Below are 24,626 nucleotides of genomic sequence, written 5' to 3'. Positions count from 1 at the left end.
GATTGCGTTTGCATGAAGTGTGTTAGATCAGTTTGGGAAGAATTGACATTTTGACAGTATTTGATTCTTTGTATCCATGAACATGGAGTTTTCCTCCATTTATTTAGATCTTCTTTGACTTCTTTAATCAGAGTTTTGTAGTTTTCCTCTTATAGATATTGTATGTATTTTGTTAGAATTATACCTACGCATTTCATTTTTTAAATTCACAGTTTTATAATTCCAAACCATGTGAGGCTGGTTCTGATGCATATTCTCTCTTGCTGCTGTTGTGGTTGTTGTTCTTGTTGTTGTTGTTTTAACTTAGCATGGCATGTAAGTTTCTGCTGAAAGGTGAATATGGTGTACTGCATAAAGTGAACTGTGGTAAACAGTAATGTAATTTTAAGGTGGGAGTGGGATGGGAAGCATTCTGTAGTCCTATAATTAGGTCTCAATCTTTTGGTGAGCCTGTGACCGTGGGCTGTGAACTTTACCAGTGCCTCTGAGTTGTTGTGTTGCGTTGATTTTGTGTCCATTCTTTTACCAATACCACATACTGTCTGGATTTTAGTAACTTTACATTAGTCTTGAAATTAGGTACTGTGAGACTCCAAACTGTGATTTTATTGTTCAAGATTATTTTATCTATCCTAGTCCCTTTGTTTTTCCATAAAAGTTTAAAATCAGCTTTTTGATTTCTACCAAAATAATTGCCTGCTGGATTTTCATTAGGATTGCTTTAAACCTATAGATCACTTTGAGACTTGGCATCATAAAAATCTTCAGATCCATGAGCATATCAATAGTATATCTCTCCATTTAGGCCTTTGATTTAGATCATCAGTGTTTTGTAGTTTTTAGCATAAAAATGTGCATATTTTGTTAGATTTATTCCTAATTATTTCATGTATTTATTGGTGCAGTTTTAATGTTACTGGTTTAAAATTTTTTTTATTTTCCACATTCATTGCTGGAATATAGAAAGACACTTGCTTCTTGTATATGGACTCTGTAACCGTTGCCTAACTCACTTTTTTTTCCCTAGTGTTTTTGTTTTTGTTTTTTATAGGTTTCTTAAAATTTTCTGCATAGGCAGTCATGGGGGCTGATCACATGACCCTGTACTAGTTATTACACTTCTCTTGGCCTATTTCCTGCCTGTTGTATGGACTTGATATGAGACTATTACTGAGTCACAGAATAAGTTAAAAGGATGTTTGGAATAATTTTATGTAAAACCCCTCTGTTTCTGAAATATGTAAAGCCCTTTGACTTTAGGGACTAGTTTATCACTATACCATGTTTTGTTTTGTTTCTCTGTGTACTTCTTAAAAATAAACTTTTAATAACATATAAACTGGAAAATTCACAAATTATGTGTACAGTTCAATGAATTATCATGCTAGAGGCTTTTGATTTTTAAGTTTTATTTGTGGTTGTTTATGTAACCTGAAAAGTAGAAGCCGTTCTGTAGAATAGGTATGGCCTTCAGCTAAAGAATTTCTTTATTAACTTGAACTTTAATATCTCATAATCTTTGGTACTAAATATAAGACTTAGGACTGAAATTTTTATTGAATCATAATTACTCCTAACATTTCTTTAGTGTCCATATACTTGATACCCCTGTGCTTTCTTAATTCAACTTTTGAATATCTAATCACCAGATATCCAGCATAACTGAATTTTTCCGTCACATTAGCAGTTTATTTTATTCTGCCATTGTCTCCATCACATTATGTAACTTTTGTTTGGTTGATTGAAGCAGGAAAAGTGAGTGGTAGGAGAATGAAGATTGAGTAATTGGAGGTACCAGTAAATATCATCTTATGTGCTTGGTAAATTGGATTTCTTTTTTAAAAATATATATTTATTTATTTGGTTGCACTGGGTCTTAGTTGTGGTACACAGGATCTTCATTGCTGTGTGCGGCATCTTTGTTGCAGCATGCAGGATCCTTAGTTGCAGCATGCGAACTCTTAGTTGCAGCATGTGGGATCTAGTTCCCTGACCAGGGATGGAACCCAGGCCCCCTGCATTGAGAACATGGAGTTTTAGCCACTGGACCACCAGGGATCTCCCAGTAAATTGGATTTCAAATTTTTTACTTCCTTCCTGTTAATAAAATTATACACCCATTTCTTTTGCTATGCAGCTTTTCAGTGGTTCCCACTGAAATGGGCCAATTTTATTTCTGTGCCCCATTGATGTCGTTCTTGCTTGGGCCAGTAAAATGTTAGTGAATAGAGGTCTTAAATATGCTCCTGTGATTTAACTTGGTCTCTTGCAGTGCTGTGATCTACCATGACAAAGCATGCCTCACATATTCGCTGCCCCTTCAGTGACTAGGCCCAATATGAAAGATATGTTGGAATAGTTCTAAACTTGGTAACCCAACCAAGATTAGCTGACCCACAGTCAATCTGCAGAGTTATGAGCATAAAAGTGAATGTTGTAGACTACTGAGATTTTGAGGTTGTTAGTTACCCAAGAAAAACTAATACAGTCAGATTCTGTGAATGCTTACCAGTACTTTTCTGTACTTGAAACATATATTTTTAGTTTTTTCTCTATAGTCCAAGCACAATTTATAGGGCAGAGAAGACGGAGAAAAATATTTTTTAAGCAGAAAAGCAAATTAGGACGTCCATGCTGGACTAATTGCAGTGTTATTCCTTAAGGAATATTGTTAGATTCTAAAATTATCAGCTAAGTTTTAACATTGGAACATTTCAAGTGAAAAGAGATACTTCACTAAATCAAATGCATTCTTCTAGATATATTGTTTTAAAAAAATTCTAATGCTTATTTTTCTTTAATTAGGGAATTATTACACTAATGACATGCCTCTGATTGTAAATCTGTGAAATATTATAATTCCATATAAATCAGTCTCATGTCTACCCATGAAAGCCCAAAGACTGGAAATCTTTTAAGAGAGAGACTTGAAAAATAGGCCTAGGAGATACAGTATTCATCTGATCACAGTTCCAGAGAGAGAGAGAGAGAAAAGAACCATTGGAAGAGAGGAATTGGTCAACAAGGTAGAAGAAAGGACCCAGTGACTAATGAGAAATAAAAAGTTAAGACCTATTCCGGTAAAATTTCTGAAATTCAAAGATAAGGAATAAGTCCTAGATTTCTGCCAACAGAAGTTTGGGGGGAAGATAATAGTGATCTGGACTATGATGGTAGCAACAGGAGAAATGAAGAGAACATGGCAGATTTGAACTCTATTTGAGGCTGAAATCTGCAGAATAGCCATTGCATTTGTTGCAAAGGGATGTGATGGGAAGAAATGAATGATTACTAGGCTTCTGGTTTGAATAAATATGTGAGTAGGTGGTAAATATGTACATAATATTTTTTGATTGAGGTAATTTACCATTTTAACCATTTTGATGTGTACAATTAATATTGGCTTTTAGTACATTTACAGTGTTGTGCAACCATCACTGCTATGTAATCCATCACCCCAAAAGGAAACCCTGTACCTATTAAGCAGTCACTCCCCATTCCTGTAGTCATCCCTGGCAACCAGTAATCTACTTTCTCTCTGGATTTGCTTATTCTGAACATTTCATATAAATGGAATCATACGACATGTGGCATTTTTTTGTCTGCCTTCTTTCACTTAGTATAATGTTTTCAAAGTTTATCAGTATTGTAGCATGAATCAAGCCTTCATTATTTTTATTGGTAAATAATATTTCGTTGTATAGATATACCACATTTTGTTTATTGATTCACCAGTTAATGACGTTTGAGTTGTTTCTGCTCTTTGGCTATTATGAGTAATGCTGCTGTGAACATTCATGTTCAGGCTTTTGCTTGAACTGTTTTCATTGCCTTTGGGTGTATACATAAAAGAGGGATGGCTGGGTTATATGGTAATTCTGTGTCTAACTTTTTGAGGAACTGCCAAAGTGTTTTACACAGCAGCTCTACCATCTTATATTCCCACCAGCAGTGTATGAAGGTTCTAACTTCTCCACATCCTTACCAACACCTCACTGTTATTGTTGTTATTGTAATAGCCATCCTACTGGATGTAAGATGGTATTTCATTGTGGCTTTGATTTGCATTTCTTTAATAACTAATGACATAAGTATCTTTTTATGAGCTTATTGTCCATTTGTACTGTACATTTTTCTTTGGAGAAATGCCTGCTCAAGTCTTTTGCCTATTTTTAAATTGCATTTTTTCTCTTTTTGTGGTTGAATTCTAGTTCTTTATATTTTCTCAATTCTAGACTCTTTTTAAAAATTTTTTTTGGCTGCACCACGCTGGAATACAGAATCTTAGTTCCCCGACAAGGGATCGAACTTGTGTCCCCTGCAGTGAAAACACAGAGTCTTAACCACTGGACCGCCAGGAAATCCCCTCGATTCCAGACTCTTATCAGATAAATGATTTGTAAATATTTTCTCCCATTCTGAGGGTTGTCTTTTCACTCCCTTGATAGTGTCATTTGATGTACAAATGTTTTATATTCCAGCTTGCTTATTCTCTCTTCATATGTGTCTAATTTGTTTTCAATCCTTCTATTTTTTACTTTCATAATTTTAATTCATTGCTGAAATTCTAAACTTTTATTTTCTTTAAATATTAAGCATGTTAATTGTTTTCTTTTTACATAACATGACACAGAATTTTTTTATATAAATTAATTTATTTATTGACTGTGTTGGCTCTTAGTTGCTGCACACGGGCTTTCTCTAGTTGCGGCAACCAGGGGCTACTGTTTGTTGTGGTGTGTGGGCTCCTCATTGCCGTGGCTTCTCTTGTTGTGGAGCACAGGCTCTAGGTGCATGGGCTTCAGTAGTTGTGGCACATGGGCTCAATAGTTGTGGCTCACGGGCTCTAGAGCACAGGCTCAATAGTTGTGGCACAAAAGCTTAGTTGCTCTGCGGCATGTGGAATCTTCCCGGCCCAGGGCTCAAACCTGTGTCCCCTGCATTGGCAGGCAGATTCTTAACCACTGCACCACCTAGGAAATCCATGACACAGAATTTTAATACAGCATTTGGTTAGTATTTCTCAATAGAAACTCTCAGCTCTTTTGACTCAGTAATTGACTATGTCTAGGAGCTACAGAAATACTACAGAAAGAACTGCATAAGTGGCCATTAACAAGATTAAGTTATAATACATGATATATCACAGCAGTTTTTAAAATGAGTTAGAATTACATATGATGAATTACAACTGTAACACAATTGGGAACCTTAGGTGAGACCCTTGATGTAATCTTACTTCTCAATTTAGACCATATAATCATCATTTCATGTTAAGACCATGGTCTTGTTTTTAAAAAATTTTCTCTCCTTTCCCCCCAGTTTTATTGAGATATGACTGACAAATAAAAATTGTATGTATTTAAGGTGTACACCATGATGTTTTGATGAAGGTATACATTGTGAAATGATTACCACAATCAAGCTAAGATATCCATCATCTCAGTTACCCTTTTTTGTGTGTGTATATGAGAACATTTGAGATCTACTCTCTTAGCACATTTTAAGTATACAATATATCATTATTTGCTGTAGTCGCCATGATGTACATTAGGTGTCATCTAATAACTGAAAGTTTTTACCCTTTGACTAACATCTCCCTTTTGCCACCAACCCCTAGCCACTGGTAACCACCATTCTCTCTGCTACTATGATTTTGACCTTATTTTTTAGATTCCACATGTAAGTGAGATTATGTAGAGATTATTTCTTTCTGTGTCTGGTTTATTTCACTTCACATAATGTTCTCCAGGTTCATCCATGTTGTTGCAAGTGGAAGGAGTTCCTTCTTTTTTAAGGCTGAATAATATTCCTCAGAGAGGGGGGAGAGAGAGAGAGAGAGTGTGTGTGTGTAAAATCACATTTGCTTCATCCAACCATCCATTGACAGACACTGAAGTTGTTTCTGTATTGTGGCTACTTTGAATAATGCTGCAGTGAACATGGGAGTGCAAATATCTCTGTGAGTAATTTTATTTCCTTTAGATATATACTCAGAAGTAGGTTTGCTGGCTCATATGGTAGTTCTATTTTTAATTTTTGAGGAGTCTCTACTGTTTTCTGTTATGGATGTACCAATTTACATTCCCACCAACAGTGTATAGGGGTTCCTTTTTCTCTACATCATTGCCAATACTTGTTATCTTTTGACTTTTTGATAATAGCTGTCCTAACAGGTGTGAGGTGGTATCTCGTTGTGACTTTGATTTTTGTGATTGCTGATTGTTGATGTTGAGTACATTTTCATGTGCCTCTTGGCCGTTTGTATGTCTTCTTTGGAAAGTATTTATTCAGGTCCTTTGCCCATTTTTAATTAGGCTTTTTGTTTTATTTTGCTATTGAGTATGAGTTCCTTATATATTTTTAGTATTAACCCTTTATCAGATATATGGTTTGCAAACAGTTTCTCCAGTTCTGTAGTTTGCCTTTTCATTTTGTTGATGGTTTCCTTTGCTGTGCAGAAACTTTATAGTTTGATATAGTCTCACTTGTTTTACTTTTGTTTTTTTGTTGCTTGTGCTTTTGATGTCAAATCCAAAAAAAAAAAAAAATCATTTTCAAGATGAATTTCATGGACTTTTCCCCCTTGTTTTCTTCTAAGAGCTTTATGGTTTCAGGTCTTACAATTCAGTCTTTAACACATTTTCAGTTGATTTTTATGTATGGTGTAGGATAAGGATCCAGTTTTTCCAAGCTGTTTATTGAAGAGACTATCCTTTCCCCATTGTGTATTCTTGGTGCCCTTGTCAAAGATTAGTTGACGGTATACGCATGGGTTTATTTCTAGGTTCTCTATTCTGTTCCATTAATCTATGTGTCTGTTTTTTGGCTAGTACCAGATTGTTTTACCACTGCTTTGTAATATAATTTGAAATCAGAAAGTGTGATGCCTCTAGCTTTGTTCTTTTTGATCAAGATTACTTGATTACGTTAGCTAGTCAGAGTTTTTTGTGGTTCCATACAAATTTTAAGATTGTTTTTTCTATTTCTGTGAAAAAAATGCCATTAGAATTTCGATAAGGATTACATTGGGTCTGTAGACTACTTTGGGCAGTATGGATATTTTAACAATATTAATTCTTACAGTCCACGAACACAGGATATCTTTCCATTTATTTGTGTCTTCAATTTCTTTATCAGTGTCTTATAGTTCTCAATGTACAGATCTTTCACCTCCTTGATTGAATTCATTCCTTAAGTATTTTAATCTTTTTGGTGTTAAGCATACCACTTTAAATTCTGTGCCTTATTGTTCTGTGGTCTCTATTCCCTCTGAGACTGTTTATTTTGCATGGTCTTTCTGATTTACTTTCTTCATGTTATCTTATCTCTTTGTTATTGTTAGTTAAGAACCAGATATTGTATATGAAAAATTGTGGAAATAATTTGAGACTGATGATGGTCTTTTCTTCTTCTAAGAAGATTTATGTTTGTTTTTGGCAGGCAGTAGAAATCCATTGCTTTAATTAAATTTTGTGGTAGACATTTAGAGCTGAGCTTCAGTCCTATAAAGGCCAGTCTAGTTTTGGTTTATACTTATATTCCTAGAATGTAGCCCTTTGGGGTTCCAAACAGAAGTGTTGGAGTTTTACCATCTCCCCATTCACAACTTGGTTCCCCCAGCATTCCAGTGCTTGTCCTCCCAGCTCTGCAAAACTGTCAGTGGCTTCTTAGCCTTTCAGATGCCACAAAGTAAAAAGTGGCCCCAAATACCAGGTCTCAGTCTTTTCCCTGTAATTCTTCATCAGGCTATTAACCCTCCAGTGCCTTTGGGAAGATTTTTAAAATACATATGGTTTAGTTTTCTTAGGGAAAGGTTGGTCTGAAGTATATAATCTGCCATTACCAGAAGTAGAAGTCAACAGTATCTAAGTGGAAGTAAACAACATATCATTTATTCTTTTTTTAAAATGTTTGAGCAGATTCAAAAATCACCATATAATGTTAGTCTTACCCACTTGTATTTTCATGTACGTTCTTGGAGAAAGAGAATAAGAAATAGAGTTATAGAGATCCTACTGGGAATTGCACAGATTGGATTATCGAGCAGGTGAATATCTTCTTTCATGTTTGTCTTATCAGGGACAGTTGAAGACCATTGCTCTAATCGTCAACACTTGTTGCATTGTACTCTAATTATTTTTGATATGACTACATTGTTCATGAGACAGTGAGCCCCTTTCAAGGAGGAATCCTGTCTTACTCATGTTCAGTTTCCTGGTGCTAGACCTGAAGAACCCAGTAATGTAGAAATGAACATGCGTGTTGAGAAAAGCTTATTTTCTTTTCACAGTAAAAAATCCGTATCAGTGTATACTGTGCTGCATTATCCAAAAAGATAAATTTTAATAGCGAAGAATTTTAGTAGAAGAATCTTTTCTCACCAGCTCTTTTGTCCCATCCTCTTCTGTGTTACAGGTGGCATCTCCACAGAAAGCGACTGTGCTTTTGAGCCAGACTACGCCGTCCCACCACTTCCAGTGAGTGAAGGTATGCAGCACATTCGGATTATGGAGGGCATGTCTCGCTCTCTTCCATCCTCCCCCTTACTCACACATCAGTCTATCAGTGTTCGGCTCCAACCTGTGAAGAAGTTAACTGGTAAGGACTTTACCTAAATTTAGTATCTTTAACAGGAAACCTAACAGTATGGCACTCTAGGTCATATCAGATATGTTTATGTGCATCTCTAGGTTTTTCCTCTTTGGCCTTACTAATGTCACAGACTCTTGGAAAGTGGAGCTCCTGCTGATTTTAATTTAGGGAATTAGAATAGTGCTCAGTTTGACAGATTGATATATTTATTTTCTAAATGATCCATCTGTTGTGGACATATTTTTCTAGGCTTTCAGGAAATTTTCGGTTTTGCCAGAATATACTGTTGTCCTGATGCATTTATCAGCTTGATCATGTCAGATTACCAGATGGAGATATTGTAATTTTAGAATAATAAAAGCTTCATAGTTTAGCAAAGGTATATCAGTAATATTTTTGTTTGAAATCCTGAGTTGTATATTTCATACCTATTTTTAAAAGCTGATTTAGATATTTACCTCTCCATGGTATGGTACTCCAACTTCTTAGGATATTTACTGTAATTCATAAGTTGTGGATGGACTTTAATATGATCTCACAGTATATACTGTGCAGTCAGATCAAGTTGTTAGGTATGAAACTGTGTCTTGATTAAATAAACTTCTGTCCCTTAAAGCTTTTTCAGGGAGGAAATTTTAATATACTAAATGATACTTAATGTGCGAAAATATATATGCCTGGATCACTTTGTTAGATTTCTTTGAACATTATTAGTTTATAGCCAGTGTCAGTAAGTTGACTGGTGTTGAATGGACTGTGAGTATATGGAGGCAAGAAATGAAGTCATTCCCAAAGGATATGTGGACTTCCTCCTATGTGTCTGGCATTGAGTTAGACAGTAGAGTTGATCAGCAAATGACAAATTCAAAAGAAAATAAGATGATAGGGGGGAAATGAGATTTTTCAGATTCTTCCATCTATTTTGATTGAAACTTTTACAATATTTATAATTTTCATTAAAATAATAGTATTTCTTTATTCTGTAGTTCCACAAAGCAAGTTATGCCTCTTTACAACCTGCACAAAGCATAAGTTATGCCTTTTATATTGTTTATTGTTTTTTTAGGAATCTTCAAATGACTGAGTCAGAGTCTGCTTTGATATTTGGGTCATTAGGTAAAAATCAGTAAAATAGCTTAATGACATTTTACTAAAATACTCCTGTTATCTAAAAATAGGATAAATTTTATGTGATTGGGCTTGAATAAAAATTTCAGTGCTTAGAAATCCCTTTTTCTTACAGTTTAAAATATTATTGATTACTGAAAATACAGATAACCAAATCTGATGTCAAGTGATTTTAATACACATATTGGAAGAAATAGCAAAAAAATTTCACTTTCCTTATAGAAGTTAGCTGAATTGCCTGAGGTTTTGGAGACGGTACTTTCCTCTCCCATTTGCCTATCCCAGTTTGAACTTTAACTCAAATAGATGACCTTTAGGTAACCTAAAAGATATATACATATAATAAGAAAGTCAACAACATGCCTGATATCTCAGAGATGGTACAGGGAAGCAGTAATATGGAGTATACTTGGTTAATTACATGTATGAACTGTTCAGTTTTAATTTTACAGTGCTTGAAATATAAGTATCCTCTCAAATAATTTTGTTTTATTTACTGAAGAGATTGTCAAAGGCTAAGAATTTAAACTTTGAAAATGCATTTTAAAATACCTGAATGAAAGAAATCTGTCTCCTGAAAGAGGATGCCTTGAAAAGTTTTCTGTGGCCAATTTTCTGCAAAGTAAGTTAGATGATAAAATTTTCTGCTTTAACCTGGAATAAAATTACTTTGAAATTTAAATTAAAAACATTATTTAGTAGATTATTCATCAGTTTCCTTTCCTAATTATATTTTGTTATAAATAAGTGAAAAGAATGTTGTATGGAAAAAGATTAGCTGACCGTAAAGAAATGTCTTCCTGAGAATGGTTCTTAACAAAATACATTAATTTAATATGGCCATTAAGGCTACACTTACTAATTTATCCATTTCCATTCACTTACACTTCCAACTGCCTTATCTCTCTTATATTCGGGTTACAATCAAACTGAATAAGGAGGGCCAGAATAGTCATCTTCTGTTTTCTTTCTGACTTTCTAATATTTAGTCCCCTGTCTCTGCTGTGGCCAAGGTAGTTTGCTCATTATTCTTCTGTGCTTGTCACTTAATTATTAAACAAATATTTGTTTAGGACCTGCTATATGCCAGGCACTGCTCTAGATTCAGTAGCTAGAGTAGAGGAAAAGACAGTTGAGGCCCTTGCCTTCAAGGTATTTATATTCCAGTTGGGAGGGAGACTGATAATAAATATGTAGCCAATAAATGAATAATTTTAGATAGTAACTAGTACTATGAAGGTAATAAAGTCAGAAGAGGGATAGAGAAGGACTGGGGTAGAGATAGGTTCTTTCTGTGGAGTGATCAGGGTGAGTCAGAGGAGGAGATATTTGAACTGAGACCTGAATAACTAAAAGAAGCCAGCCATGGGAAGATCTGGGATCAGAGCTTTCCAGGCAGAGGGAACAGCCAGAACAAAACTCCTGAAGCAGAAAGCAGCTTTGGCATGTTCAAGGATTAGAAAGAAGGCAAGTGTGGCCTCAGCAAAAGAGGTCAGAGGGGAGGGGATTATAAAATAGTTGAAGAGGTAGGCAGGCGCCAGGGTTTTTAGGATCTTGGTAAGGAACCTACTCTGTAGGCTTTTAAGCAGAGCTGGAATGGGATGTAATATGATCTGATTTAGCTTTTAATCATATCTTGATGACGTGTGTGTTAAGAGTGGAGTATGAGGGTCTAGAGTATCCCATTAACCTTGGGTGTGTTTTCCTGATCTTTAATAGATCTTTAATTTCTAACAAGTTAATAGAGTGTTGAAAAGACAGTTAAGCGTCTTTGTTTGTTTTATCTTGTAAAACATAATAGAGTAACCTTTTTCTATTATTATATACCCTTTGTGCTCTCAGCATATTCATCTTATACACACAGGTGTACATGAAGATCCATTTCCAAATACTTTTTCTCTTTAGTCTCGAGGGAGTGAGAATGGGGAAAGGCTTGCTTAAGAATAAAGCCATGTAATCTGAAGCTTGAAAACTAATTATATATATATATTAAATATGTGTATTTAAAATATATATAGCTCTATACTGTACAAAAACAAGTTATAGTAAAAGTGATTAAGAGAGAAACAGACTCTGTGGTCATACTGCCTGGGTTTATATCCCAGCTGTGAGAAAATCGCTTTGCTACTGCCTGTTTCTGTGTCTTCATCTGCAAAATGGGGTAAACAATACCTCCTACCTCAGGGATAGTCAAGTCTACCCATTGATGGTTATCCCATTGCTTAATACTTGCATAAAACTGTGGTAGGCAAATATTAAATGTTCAGAATGTGTTAGCTGTTATTGTTAACAAAATCTGTTTAAATTTGGTGAGAAGTTTTGTAAAATTTCTTTTAACATTAGAGACCAATTTGGAACTTTAAAACTTCACATGTTTTAAAAATTATACTTTGTAATGAATAATAGTAATAATGATAATAATTCTCCTTCAGTCCCTGCTTTGTCGACATACACATGTGAACTCCTATGTTCTTCACGTGTATCTCCATTTGACGCATGAATAAACTAAATCTTAGAGAGGTAGAATGTCTTGCTCAAGGTAATACAACTGGGAAATGGCCAGAGCCCAGATTAATACCTAGGCCTTTAAACCCCAAATGTGTCTCATTTTACCAATGAAAAACTTGAGATTTAGAGAACTTAACCAACTCACCCAAGGCATCTGGTATATCACTTAAGACATTTTGTTAAAAAAAGTAACAGAAATACAGCCAGATGGTTTCAGCAATATAGGGAACCTGAAAGACGTAGCAGTCGGTCAAGTCTCAAGGTTCGTTTGGCTTAGTTGAATGTTGCTCTGCATTGAGGGAGGCATGGAGGAGAGTGTGCAAAGACGCATCGTTGGCCCCAGTTAACTGTGGTGATGGAATTGCCACCATCCTCTAGATTCTTACTCAGTGATCTTTCCAAGCTATTTTTGTTCATAATTTCATAAAGCCCCTCAGCATACTTCTTTTTTTTTTATTTTATTTTATTTATTATTTTTGGGAGGGTACACCAAGTTCAGTCATCTGTTTTTATACACATATCCCCGTATTCCCTCCCTCCCTTGACTCCCCCCCCCACCCTCCCTCGAGTCCCCCAGCATACTTCTTAAAATATAGATAAATTGGGAGTGCCAGTAGTTCACTCATTCAGCACTTAATGAATATACACTGTTTGCCTGTTACGTACACTGTAGGTTTAGTAAAAGTTAAATTTTGAGTATTCATACTGTTAGTAGGGCTTTAAATTGGTACACCCTCCCCCTTTTTTTCATAGTTTACACCTTTTTTCCCTTTATTTATAAAATAGGATTTATTTTTTTTAAACTTTTATTGAGATACAGTTGACATACAATAAACTGCATATATTTAAAGTGTACAATTTGGTATTTTTTTTCTTATTAGTAATGTATATATGGCAATCCCAATCTCCCAATTCATTCCCCCCCGGTACACCCTTTTTGTAGAATAGTTTGAAATATGTATCAAAATTGTAATGCACATAATTTTTGACACAGTTTTATTGTTGAATTTATTTTACAAATAAATTTGAACAAGTTTGAACTGTGCATGTGTGTATGTGTATGTATATGTAATGTTTATGTAGTAAAAAGTGAAAATATAAGTATTTATCAGTAATAGTAATCTATTTGTGTTTTAAAATGATATGCAAACATACACACATCACACGTGCGTTCATTTGGTGGTGGAGTGGAGATGCGATAGCTCTAACCCAAAAGCAGGAGGATGACGTGAATTTTGTTGTATACCCTTCTATCATGTTTGTATTTTTATGTGTAAAACCCAATATATCTCCTGAGGCAGTATAACAAAATGGACCCCGACTGCCCTTTCCTAATTGTGTCAACTTGTGCAAAGTTGCTTAAAGTCTCTACACTTCAATTTCCTTGTTTCTAAAATAAGGATAATAATAGTATTTACCTCATAGGACTGTAAGAGCATTGGATGAGTTGGTTTGTGTAAAGCTAATAAGACAGTGTCTGGCATAGAATAAGTAGTCCTATAATAAGTGTTAGCAATGATCATTATTATAATTTTAAAATAGATTTGGGTAACTTGCTATCAGCTGTCAAATATGAATTCTGAGCCTTTGGAAGATGACCTACAAGTAATTTATTTAATTGCCTTAAGTAAGTCCGTCTCCTGTTTTGAGGAGTAACCTTAAAATACTCATGTCAAATGGATTAGTATCTAGCCTCTGGGAGAAGGTTTTTTGGCCTGATTTTTAAAGTGTTTGCTACCAATAGATTGTAATGACCATGTGGCAATCCAATTTAGACGGTAAATAAGTCACAATAAGCAGTATAATCATGCTGCAGTCTAGTTATTTTAGATGCTAGCTAAAGCCAAAATATTATTTTCATTATTAATAAAATGGAATCATTGACTTGTTTCTGAGACATCTTTAGAAAATTGCTTACAGCTATTTTGGCATTAAAAAGAGCCTATACATAGTCTGATATATTGTAGTGTACTTGTGATATGTTCTTCATATAACAATTTGCAATTTTTAGAAACACTGGAATTCAAGGTGTACTTTAGTAAATTTTATTAGAAAAAATACAAGGTTGCTATGAAGATTAAATAAGATTTCTTAAACATAAAACCAAGCATGTTTAATAAACATTGATAAATGTTACTTTTCATTTTATATCTTGGATAAAGTGGAAACATAGTCATGAGAAAATTATTAAAAAGCCAGTTTGGAAATATAAAGAGCCTGGAGATCATGTTAGTCTTCAAAATCTGATTTATTTCAGACTGTAGCATAAGAGCGAATACAGCTAGGGAGTTACAACCAAGGAGCAAGATGGGGAGGGTGGCGGTGGATGGAAAATTACTAAAAGGAGACAGCAGGGTGGGGGATTCTTGCTATGACTGGTCTGTGCTGGATGTAAGATAGGCTACAAGGATGTATTATTGTACAACGTGGGTATAATATAGCCAATATTTTGTAATAACTGTAAATGGAGTGTAACTTTTAAAAACTGTGTAGATAGGTAGGAAGGCAGATAGATAGATTGGGGGCTCAGAGCAGCCTGACTAAATTTTAGTTAAGGAGAGAGTCTTTGTCAGTATGTGTATTTTGAACACCTAAATGGCAACATACATTATCAAATAAAACCTGTTTATTTGATGTTCGCATGCACTGAAGTTGCAACATAATTAAATCTGTTCTTTTAGATTTTTATAGGAAATTAACCTGAATTTGTATACAGCAAATAATTTTCTATTCTACTATTTTTTTCATAATTAAATGTAAGTCACTCATACAGAGTAAAAGCATTATTTATACTATTACGGTATTTATTTATAGTGGGATTATTTAAGGCAACTATAGTGGTGTTGTGTATATTCCACTGAAATACAGTAGTTCTATCTTCCTACCTCTATTCAGCCACTACTGGGTGAAGTTTGCAAAAATGCCAAAATGTCCCTTAATGGAGAAAGGGCCAAAATTCTCTGGGGAGGATCAGCAGTGAATGGGAACCTCTGGACTCAGATACTCACATTTTAGGGTCTAAGTTGACTTAGCCACGTATGTGCAAGATTGTAAGAAACCATGATAGTATTTTTCAACAGAACTCTGGTCAGTACCTACCTATGAGAAGTCGTTCCTTGCAAACTTGTGCTCAGTTTCCCATTTCCTTGTATCTCTCTAAATGGTCATTAGCTCCTACAATGTGTTCTTTTTTATTTGAAGACTAATATTTTCTAGAAGAAAATAGTGTCTTCCTGGGAAAAATACAGCATATACTACAAATGAGGATAATTCCCAGCAAGAAGCTTTTATAGTTTTTCTGTGAAATAGGTATTGTTAGCCTTCATCCGTGTTTAAAAAAAAAAAAAGGATTTCTGAGAGGTGTTCTTTTCTTTGATGTACAATTTAACTGGTAAGCAAATGAGCAGATCCCCTACTTTCTTTTTCTATCTTAGTGGTTGTTTGGTTAGGATCTCAGTTGTAGAAGACTGAGTCGCCTTGGCTAGTCTAAACAGAAAGACATTTAGCAAAGGGATATGATAGCTTTCAGAATCTCCAGGAGGGTCTGACTGCAGCCAGAAACTTCACCACCCTGCAATCCTAAAGGAACAGCGCAACTACCTCTGTCACAGTTGCCCTGGAGGAACCAGATGTACCTTCACCTTAGGTTTATCATATACGAATTGATTTCTTGTTTTTCCAGTGTGTATATATATATGTATGACGTATGTATGTTTGGATGCTTTTATTAGAAAACAAGACATACTGAAAGAAAATTTACTATTAATTTAACTCAAGGAGATAGAACAAGTAAACATAAAAGAAGTAATCAAAAAGTTAACAGCAAAAATGAAGAAAACTAAAAAACAAAATAAAAATTCTTGACCAGTAAAGTCACAAACAAGTTCATTGAAAAGATTAAGAGAGTAAAAGAATCTTTGACAGGTATGATTTTCCATCAAAGTGGAAAAGAGAAAAGTGAAAAAATAAATAACATATAAGATACATAGAACAAGAAACGAAATAGCCATTGATAATGTTCTTTATTGTAACAGAATATGGTATACAGGTTTATAGCAGAACAACATAAAAACTAGATAAATGGAAGGAAACAAACTATCAAATTGACTCAAGTAAACTTAAAAATATGACTAACCCATTAACCATAGAAATCAAAGAACCCTAAGAATCAACAGGTCCAGGTTGTTTTACAGGCAAGTTTTGCTAAACTTTTAGTTAATAATAATAGTAATAGTAATAATAGATAATGTATATTGAGCTATTTCCATGTTCTAGACAGTATAAATAATTTACATAGTGAGCAGATTTAATTTTCATGGCAATCTGAGTGGATAGTCAGTGACTTCTATGTGAAAAATTTCAGTGATGGCAAACATTACTTTGTACTTAAGACTATTTTGTTGAATTGTTTTAACCATCAATTTTCTGTTTACATATATGCAAATACCCTCTATTGTTCCCACCTACTAGTTCTAGTTCTGTTAGTTTATGACATAAATGAACCTCCTCTTTCACATGGCAGTCTTTTATATCCTAGAAAGCCATTTTCATATCTGCTTTCTCTAACTTAAGAGACTTCATTTAAGACCTGTCCAGAGACTTCTCTGGTGGCACAGTGGCTAAGAATCCTCCTGCCAATGCAGGGAACATGGGTTCGACCCCTGGTCCAGGAAGATCCCACGTGCCGCAGAGCAACTAAGCCCGTGCACCACAACTACTGAGCCTGTGCTCTAGAGACTGCGAGCCCAGCTACTGAGCCCATGTGCCACAGCTACTGAAGCCCACGTGCCTAGAGCTTGTGCTCTGCAACAAGAGAAACCACTGCAATGAGAAGCCCATGCACCACAATGAAGAGTAGTTCCCCACTTGCTGCAACTGGAGAAAGCCTGCGCACAGCAACAAAGACCCAACACAGCCAATAAATTTTAAAAATTCATTAATTAATAAAAAAAAAAGACCTGTCCAGTATCAAGATGGTCCTAGGTCTGTAGGTCTGTGTTATTTCCTTTATCTTATAGTCTAGTAACTATATCAAAATGGACATGAGATTATTTTGGAATTACTTTTCTTTGTGACCCTTTATTGACTCAGCATTTTTCCTTTTATAAAGATTTTGTATAAACTATTTAATGTGCGTATTCTCCACTTTCTAGTCCTGTAGCCCTCCTAATTTCCTGCGTGGGTTTACAAAGATTGCTATTAGTAGTTTCGTGTTCCTGTCTTCATGTTCATTTAGAACTCAAATGTAAATTGTGTGGGCCTGGAGTTCAAGTATATGTTTTTAAACTCATAACTTGGACTTCAGTGACTTCTTAACAATGTTATTTTACATTTATATCTCTAAATATAATTAATGGAGAAGATTAAAGCAAAATAAGGATTGAGCAGTTATTCTGTGTCTCTTGCTTGGAGGCGGGTTGTTAAGCGTGGCAAACTCTGGAGTCACTTGTATTTGTTATACAGGGACTCTGCCACTATTAGCTGTATGACCTTGGTTAAGCCGCTGAAGTCCTCTGAGTGTGTTTTCTAATCTGTATTTTAATGTTATTATTCTCATTGTTCTTACTGTTATTTCTGCCTCACAGGATATTGTATGGATTAAATGAGATATTATGTATGAAAAGTGCAGTTGATTCATAAATGGAAGCTTAGAACAAAATCATTACTTTTATTACCTTTCCCATGCACTGGATCTGGCCTTCCTTTGTTTATCTTTTTAGTCTAAAAACATCCAAACAGTCCTTTTTTTGCTATCTTAAAAGCATAGCTCTTCCCTCTACGGGATCTATTCTTCCTTGACAATATAAGTAGAGGGTTTTCCACTCTTCATCTTTGATTATGTCCTTCTCTCTTTGTATATTTCTATTTTGGACACAAATCTGTCTTTATCAGAAAATTCATGGTGTGGCCATGTTTATTTCTTTATATTCTTTCATACCTTTGTGGTTGTGTAAATTACTTCTTAATTTTTAATCTGTACTCTGAAGATGTATTCTCTTTTAGAATTACTGGCTGTCAGTTCACAGCTTCTTTTCTGTGCTCTTTTTTTTTTTTTTTTATCTGCTTACCTAAAATATGAAGTGTCAATTTTGACTTTTTCCAGCGTTCCCATTAGAGTGGTGGCCCAATGAAGGGTCAAATCAAGGACACCTAGGATCTGGGGTAGAGAAGCCTCTTTAGTAAGATACAGTCTGGTAGCCGTCACTAAGAGGAGGTCTAAACAGACCCTAAACGTAGGGTGGTCAGCAGTAGGTAATTGGTTGTGTGTTACAGAAAAAGGGTAAAACCTGTTAATCCAAGGGAATCTTAGGGTCAGACAGTAGGCACAGTTCCTGGGGGTGGGGGGTGGGGGTGGGGGCGGGGGCGGGGAGTGGTTAATATTAAGGAAGATGTTTAACAATGAGAACCCATCATAAAGCTGTGTTTTGTTGTCAGCAGATCTTTATGGAAGAATGATAAATATTATCATTATAGACAGTGATGTATCTATAATGTGGCAGAGTTAAGGCTTAGAACTCTAGGCCCAAAAGAACCACGATCAGTGACATACTGGTCAAGAGCCCAGCCTTTCCAGTTGGACAGAGAACCAGGTTAAATTCCACACTCATTCATTTGTAAGCTATATGTCTGGACAGATGAATACTTTTTGAGCTTCTGTTTCCTCATATGTATAGTAGGAGTAATAATACCTTAGGGCTGAGAGGAATATAGAAGTGTTTGTATAGAGTTTCTTTATGTGCCTAGCACCTACTGTGTCAAACATTTAAGTATGATTTGACAGTTACTACCATGAAGTTCTGTTACATTCAGTACTATACCCTGGATATAATTTTCAATATTTGGAAGCGCCTAAAAGAAAATATGCATTTACTTGTCATAAAATTATACAGGCTAGCTTATTTTGTTTTGGATGAAATTATATCACCTTTCTGTGATCAATGTACATTTATTTGAAACTACATTTAATAGTTTATTATATCTCTGTTTAAATTAATAAATAAAAATTTTCACAGATAAAATCTTTTAAAATTTAAGTCTATATGGGAGGAAATAATAAAAGGAATCCTAACAGGTGAAAAAGATGGTAGTTACTTGCTTGATAATCTCTGATATCCTTTTGAGCTACTGTGTGGTGTTTCTAAGAGTTCAGTATCACTTTTAAAGATGGCATGAAGTTAATAGAAAAAAAAAAATCTTAATTGTGTATGCTTCCTTTGTGATTTCCCCAGAAAACTCACCATGATTTTCTGGCACAGTTCCTGGGAGGTCTATTTTTAAACTTAATTGTCCCTGTTTTTCCTACTTATCTACCCACCTGCTATGGAATATGAGCAGTCCAAAAAGTGTCAGATGTTGACTGTAGGTACCAAATAATGTTGGTCGTCAGTAATACTCTTCAGTCACAAAGTATCACGAAAGGCAAATAAGTAAATATCCACGATTCAAAAGAAATCCTCTTAGTGACTCTTCAAACAGGAAGTAAGTTATAGTATGGGATTACATAAAGCTTAGGACAGAATATATATTCACATTATAACAGTACTTATTTTAATGCTAAATCGTGTTTTTTTTCTCATTTTAGAAAATTACGTGCCCTAAATGATGTACTCGGCTTGTAAGAGTAATAAATACATGGCATGGCATAATACTCCCTCTTTGATGAACATTTTAAACACTAGAGGGCAGAGTGTTCCAAAGGACATTTTCTTTATTATAAATACATTATCCCATTATCATTCATTTATGTACTTAATTGGCTGCATTAAAAAAAAAAGAAATATGGCCATTTGAGAATCGTCTGTGTATCTGAGTGATCTGTTTTGTTTAGACAACATAATGAGCAGTGTTCTAATATATACTAGGGTTGGTTAATCCACGTTTTCCCTCCTTTTCTAGTTAAAGTCTATATTTCCAGCTTCTGAAAGCGATTATTTTTTTAAGTCATATGTACATCTATATCATTTAGTGAGTTTCATAAATTCAAGATTTGTTTAGTAAGTTAAGTGAGAGAAAGGGAGATTGATATGTATGTCTTGTAGCTGAGTATGCCCTTTTATGTTCTACTTCTCCATAAAAACATTCTGAAAAAGCCTCCTGCCAGCTAATGGTCTTTTTCAAATATTGGGATTGTAATGTAGAGATAGCATCACACATTTGAGGACATTTTATTCAGGGGTTAGGTAATAAAGTCAACAAAGCAAGTAAAAACTGTATGTAACAAAAATTATCCTCCGAAATCCCATAAGTATCATTCACAACATTCATTAAGTAGAAATACTGCTTCTCGATATGTCCAACCCTGCCAGTTTTTTAAACTCTCTCATTGACCAGATGAATAGTTGGCTCATGTGTAGAAGCCACATGGTATGATTTTTAAGAATATATTTCTTTCTCTTCACGGTTAGGCATCACTCTTCTCTTGGAAGTTGAAGTCCTGATCTGGAGCAGTAGCCATTCCTGGGAAATGAAAAAACCAAAATTAGATATTTGGCCAAAGCTTGAATTGCTATAATAAGTAGAATGGATACTTTCTGACTTCTGTGACAATAGAGGTTTCATATATTCACCTCTTCATAGGTGTTACCCTATCTTTAAGTACTATAGAATTTAGCACTGATGATTACTCCTTAGAGAAAGCTTATAAAGGGAGAAGATTAGAAAAAGAATAAAAAGAATATAAAACTCTGTGTAAGGTCTAGAATGACTTACCTAAATTAATCATAAGGGAGTTAATAATTAGTCAGGGGAATAGCTTAGTCTCTTAAATCTCTTTCTACCCTTACCTTAAGTTAAACCCAATTTTTTAAAAAACAAAAACAAAGCAAAACCTATGTATTTTGTCTTTTAAAGTATCTTAACTGTATCCTCATCCCTGTCAGCTCCTACGGAGCATAAGCAACATTAAAATGAAAGTCATTGTAAAAATGATTTTTTGTCCAAGTTTGCATTTTTTTCCAGAATTATTCTGGAATCCGTCTAATGCATGGATCTGCTCAACTTGATTTTGGGGAGAAGGAAACTTGCCCTCTTTTTCCTGAAGTGTTGAGTTATTGGCTATCTAAAAGACACAAAGAGAATTTCCCTCAAAAATAACCACTGGGGCAAGAAAATATTCGATTAAAAAAAAAAACACTAGATATATTAGACTATCAGGGAATCAGAACAGAGGTGTGCTGTCTGTGGAATTTTCAAATCTAGAGTAAATGCTCATTTTAACGTTTGCCTTATAGTTTTCTGGTTAGGTGAGAGAAAAAGTAATTGAAGATCATTTGAGACAACTTTCTTACTTTGCATGGTCTTTAGTATTACCATTCTATAGAAATTGCTTATACTTCTGTATCTTCAAGTTATCATTTCCTAAAGATGTTTATAAGTCATGCTGGGGCAGTAGAATTACTTCCACATGATTATCTTAAATACTCCTTTAACACCAGTCCGCAGAATCTCTGTTTACTATAATTCTAAAATGAAGTAGCTCCTTGCAACAAATATATGCAATATGTTGACACCAAATAGTCAATCAAACATAAAAACTAGCTTGAAAGAATATTTACTCCTTTAGGCTGAGTTCTGTTGAAATCCATTTTTCCTTTTCATCTTTGCTATTTTGCTTAATTAGGTGTGTGGTTTTTTTTTTTTTTTTTTTTTGGCTTTTTATTGGAATATAATTGCTTTGCACTTAATTAGTTATTTTTAAATAAGATGACATGGATTTTTAGAATTTCAGGCCTTTGCATTACATGGTTTTATTTTATTTCCACAGTAGCTTTAGGAAGAAAGTAGAAAATATGTTATTACCCATACTTTACTAATAAAGAATTTGAGGGTTGGAGTTAAGTGACTTACCCAGGGTTATGTCTAGTAAACAACTGAGCCATTATCAGAGCTACAGTCAGGAGACTAGCCAAATGCATGTCCTTCCTACTACATTGCAGTCCTTTTTACTCACACTTTACTGAAGTTATCGCCATTTAGGGAGAGTAACGCAACATAAATCTATTACTAATAAATGTGTAATTATACCAAAATTATTATTACAGTGGTAATGCTGCCCGCATAAGAGAACAATATAATAAAAAATGTACCTAAATGTTTTGCTTTACTTTGTTTCTGAACATTTCATTAAATATGTGGTGATGGGAAAGAAACCCACATTGATACGATATGGAACAATTCCATATAGAATTGCCCTATTGTTAGATGAATAGTACCAGTGAACCATGCTTCAGAAGCCTAGTGAAAGATTTTTTTCTGAACAAGTCACTTCAGAGTCATGTATACAATACTGCAGAGAGAGGGCCATTACCACTACTAAGTCCACGCATTGACACTTTTCCTAGCTCCCCCTTCTCCCATGGTTCTTTTTGGAAGCTGTTTTGCTGTCCACTGAAAGAGAAGGGGCTCTTCTGGATTCCAGGGAGGTGAGGAGAAGCTCTAAGAGAAAAGTTCTCCAGGCCTAGGAGGGAAAGACCATCAGAAGCATGGCGTGGGATAGTAATCCTTTCTCACCAGTGATTGACGGAAGGAATTTCCTTGATCACACGTGAAGGCTGTGAGCATTTTCAGGGCAGTTAGTGTCTTTTGTATGTTTCTGCATCTATAAGGAATATAGGAGGTAGTATACCTCTCTTTGAAATTGAAACCATTGCTACTGTGTTAGTCAGTCGATGGTTCTGCAATTTTGGTCTATCTGATGCTCCATCTGAATGAAAGGCATTTAATCAAGTTTTTAACATCTCTAATTATTTAAAAATAAATTTTCTGCTATCTCACATTTTAGGCAGTTCCTTATTTCTCACTGTCTAATTTTACCACTTAACCCAATAAGCTGTGAAGGTATTACAGGCACGTATTAGCTTGCTAAAGTATTGTTAATCTTTTTAGAAACCTCAATATGCCCTCTTTTGTTAGTGTCTCATTTAGTTACTGTATTTTGCAACATATATTCACATAGTTCTGATTTAGGAGTTCAGAAGAGTAAAATCTGAAGAGAAATCAGTAAGAAAGGAGTTTATAGCTTTAAGGCATGAGGAGCTTACAGCTTTTTAATATAAATTGTTCCCAGAATCCATGTCACAGCTCCTTATATGGTGCTGCTTTTTTCCCTTCGGTTGCTATGACAACAGCAGCACTGCACCATTCATCAGCTCTGGACCTGGGCTGCATTGCTAGCCTTCCGTGTTACTCCTGAATGTTAAGAACATCCGTGAATCATTCACTATGTTAACGCTGCGCCATTAGAAACCTAAGAACCAGTTCTTCCAGCAGTTTGCTCTAACAGAAGGGTAAACTAAACTGCGCCACAGAGAAAAATTGCATAAAAATATTTCTTTTTTCCTAAGGGAATCTTACAATCTATATTTGCTGCAGTATTCTGAAAGGATAAGCTCATGTCAAGCAGTCTAATGAGAAGAACTCGTCTGTGTAATCTTTCTTGAAATCATTAGCTGTTCAGAACAAATACCACATTGCATCTGTGGATACAAAAAGGAGCAGGTGATGTTGTTAGGGGTTCTAAGGTCCTTTGGGAGCATCACTTGTGCTTTGGGACCGTAACCAGCATCTGCTATAAGAAGTATCACCTGTAACGCACAGTAAGTTCTGAGCAGTGTGAATTGCTGATTGGGGAAGATTAAAGTGTGGATGGTTACTGACGTGTCAAATCTGATAACAGCATGACTGGTGAATAAAAAGAAGCCTTTCAGGTTTTCAGGAGAAAAGACTATATAGTATTGACTAATGAGGAAGAAAAACTAAAGCCTGTGAGTATAATGAGTGGAGTATTTGTGTGTTACATGGATTTCTGAGCTCTGAGGCCTACTTTGAGCTTTGTAGCAAAGGAAATGCAACCTAAGAGAATTTTACACTTAGTTTTCAGGGAAGCCATTAAGAAATGGTCTTAGGTACATTTATTTAATGTTTAATTGTGTGTTCATTTACTTGTGTGTGTGTGTGTATATATATGAATCTTTTAAAGTAGTATCATATTTTTGAAAATAATAATTTGTTGTAAAGAATGCTGTTTAACTCAATGTTTTAATGGAATGTGAAGGTCAGATTGCCTTTTTTTGTTAGATTGTGATTCCAGAATAGATTTCTACTTTCTGTTGCAATATCCTTATAAGTAAAATACATTAAAAAAAAAAGAGCAGTATGGAAAACTAGAATTTTGTAAGTTTTCCTTAATACATCAGTTCTTTCTTATTTCATTAACTAAAGTGCTTACAGATGGATGTTCTTGCATAGTTTAAGGATTTTTTTTTTAACCTGACATTATTTGCTAGTTATGTTGATTTACATTGTCTGTTTTCCCAAGCGAGAAAGGTGAATTAGAGATTTACCATTCTTGTATTTTTAGACCATTTGGTAATTATCAATTTAAGAGGAATTGAAGT

At 34.8% G+C, this 24,626-nt stretch overlaps 1 protein-coding gene across 16 annotated transcripts in view; it reads left to right on the top strand.

Moving 5' to 3' along the window:
* TANC2 (tetratricopeptide repeat, ankyrin repeat and coiled-coil containing 2) overlaps positions 1–24,626 on the top strand; it is a 342,062-nt gene that overhangs the window by 107,734 nt on the left and 209,702 nt on the right. For 10 of the 16 annotated variants that reach the window (XM_057716527.1, XM_057716530.1, XM_057716524.1 and 7 more), the window contains one exon: positions 8,419–8,601. In XM_057716527.1, coding sequence (XP_057572510.1) covers positions 8,493–8,601 — 109 coding nt within the window. In that variant the 5' untranslated portion in view covers positions 8,419–8,492. Of the gene's footprint in view, positions 1–8,418; positions 8,602–10,225; positions 10,346–24,626 lie in introns of those variants that run through there. The other 6 variants (XM_057716534.1, XM_057716532.1, XM_057716531.1 and 3 more) reach the window with 2 other exon arrangements.

This window comes from Hippopotamus amphibius, chromosome 17 (genome assembly GCF_030028045.1).
Source record: "Hippopotamus amphibius kiboko isolate mHipAmp2 chromosome 17, mHipAmp2.hap2, whole genome shotgun sequence".
In the NCBI taxonomy this organism is placed as follows: domain Eukaryota; kingdom Metazoa; phylum Chordata; class Mammalia; order Artiodactyla; family Hippopotamidae; genus Hippopotamus; species Hippopotamus amphibius.
Note: the sequence above shows the minus strand (reverse complement) of the source record. Positions and strands in the feature narration are given on the sequence as shown.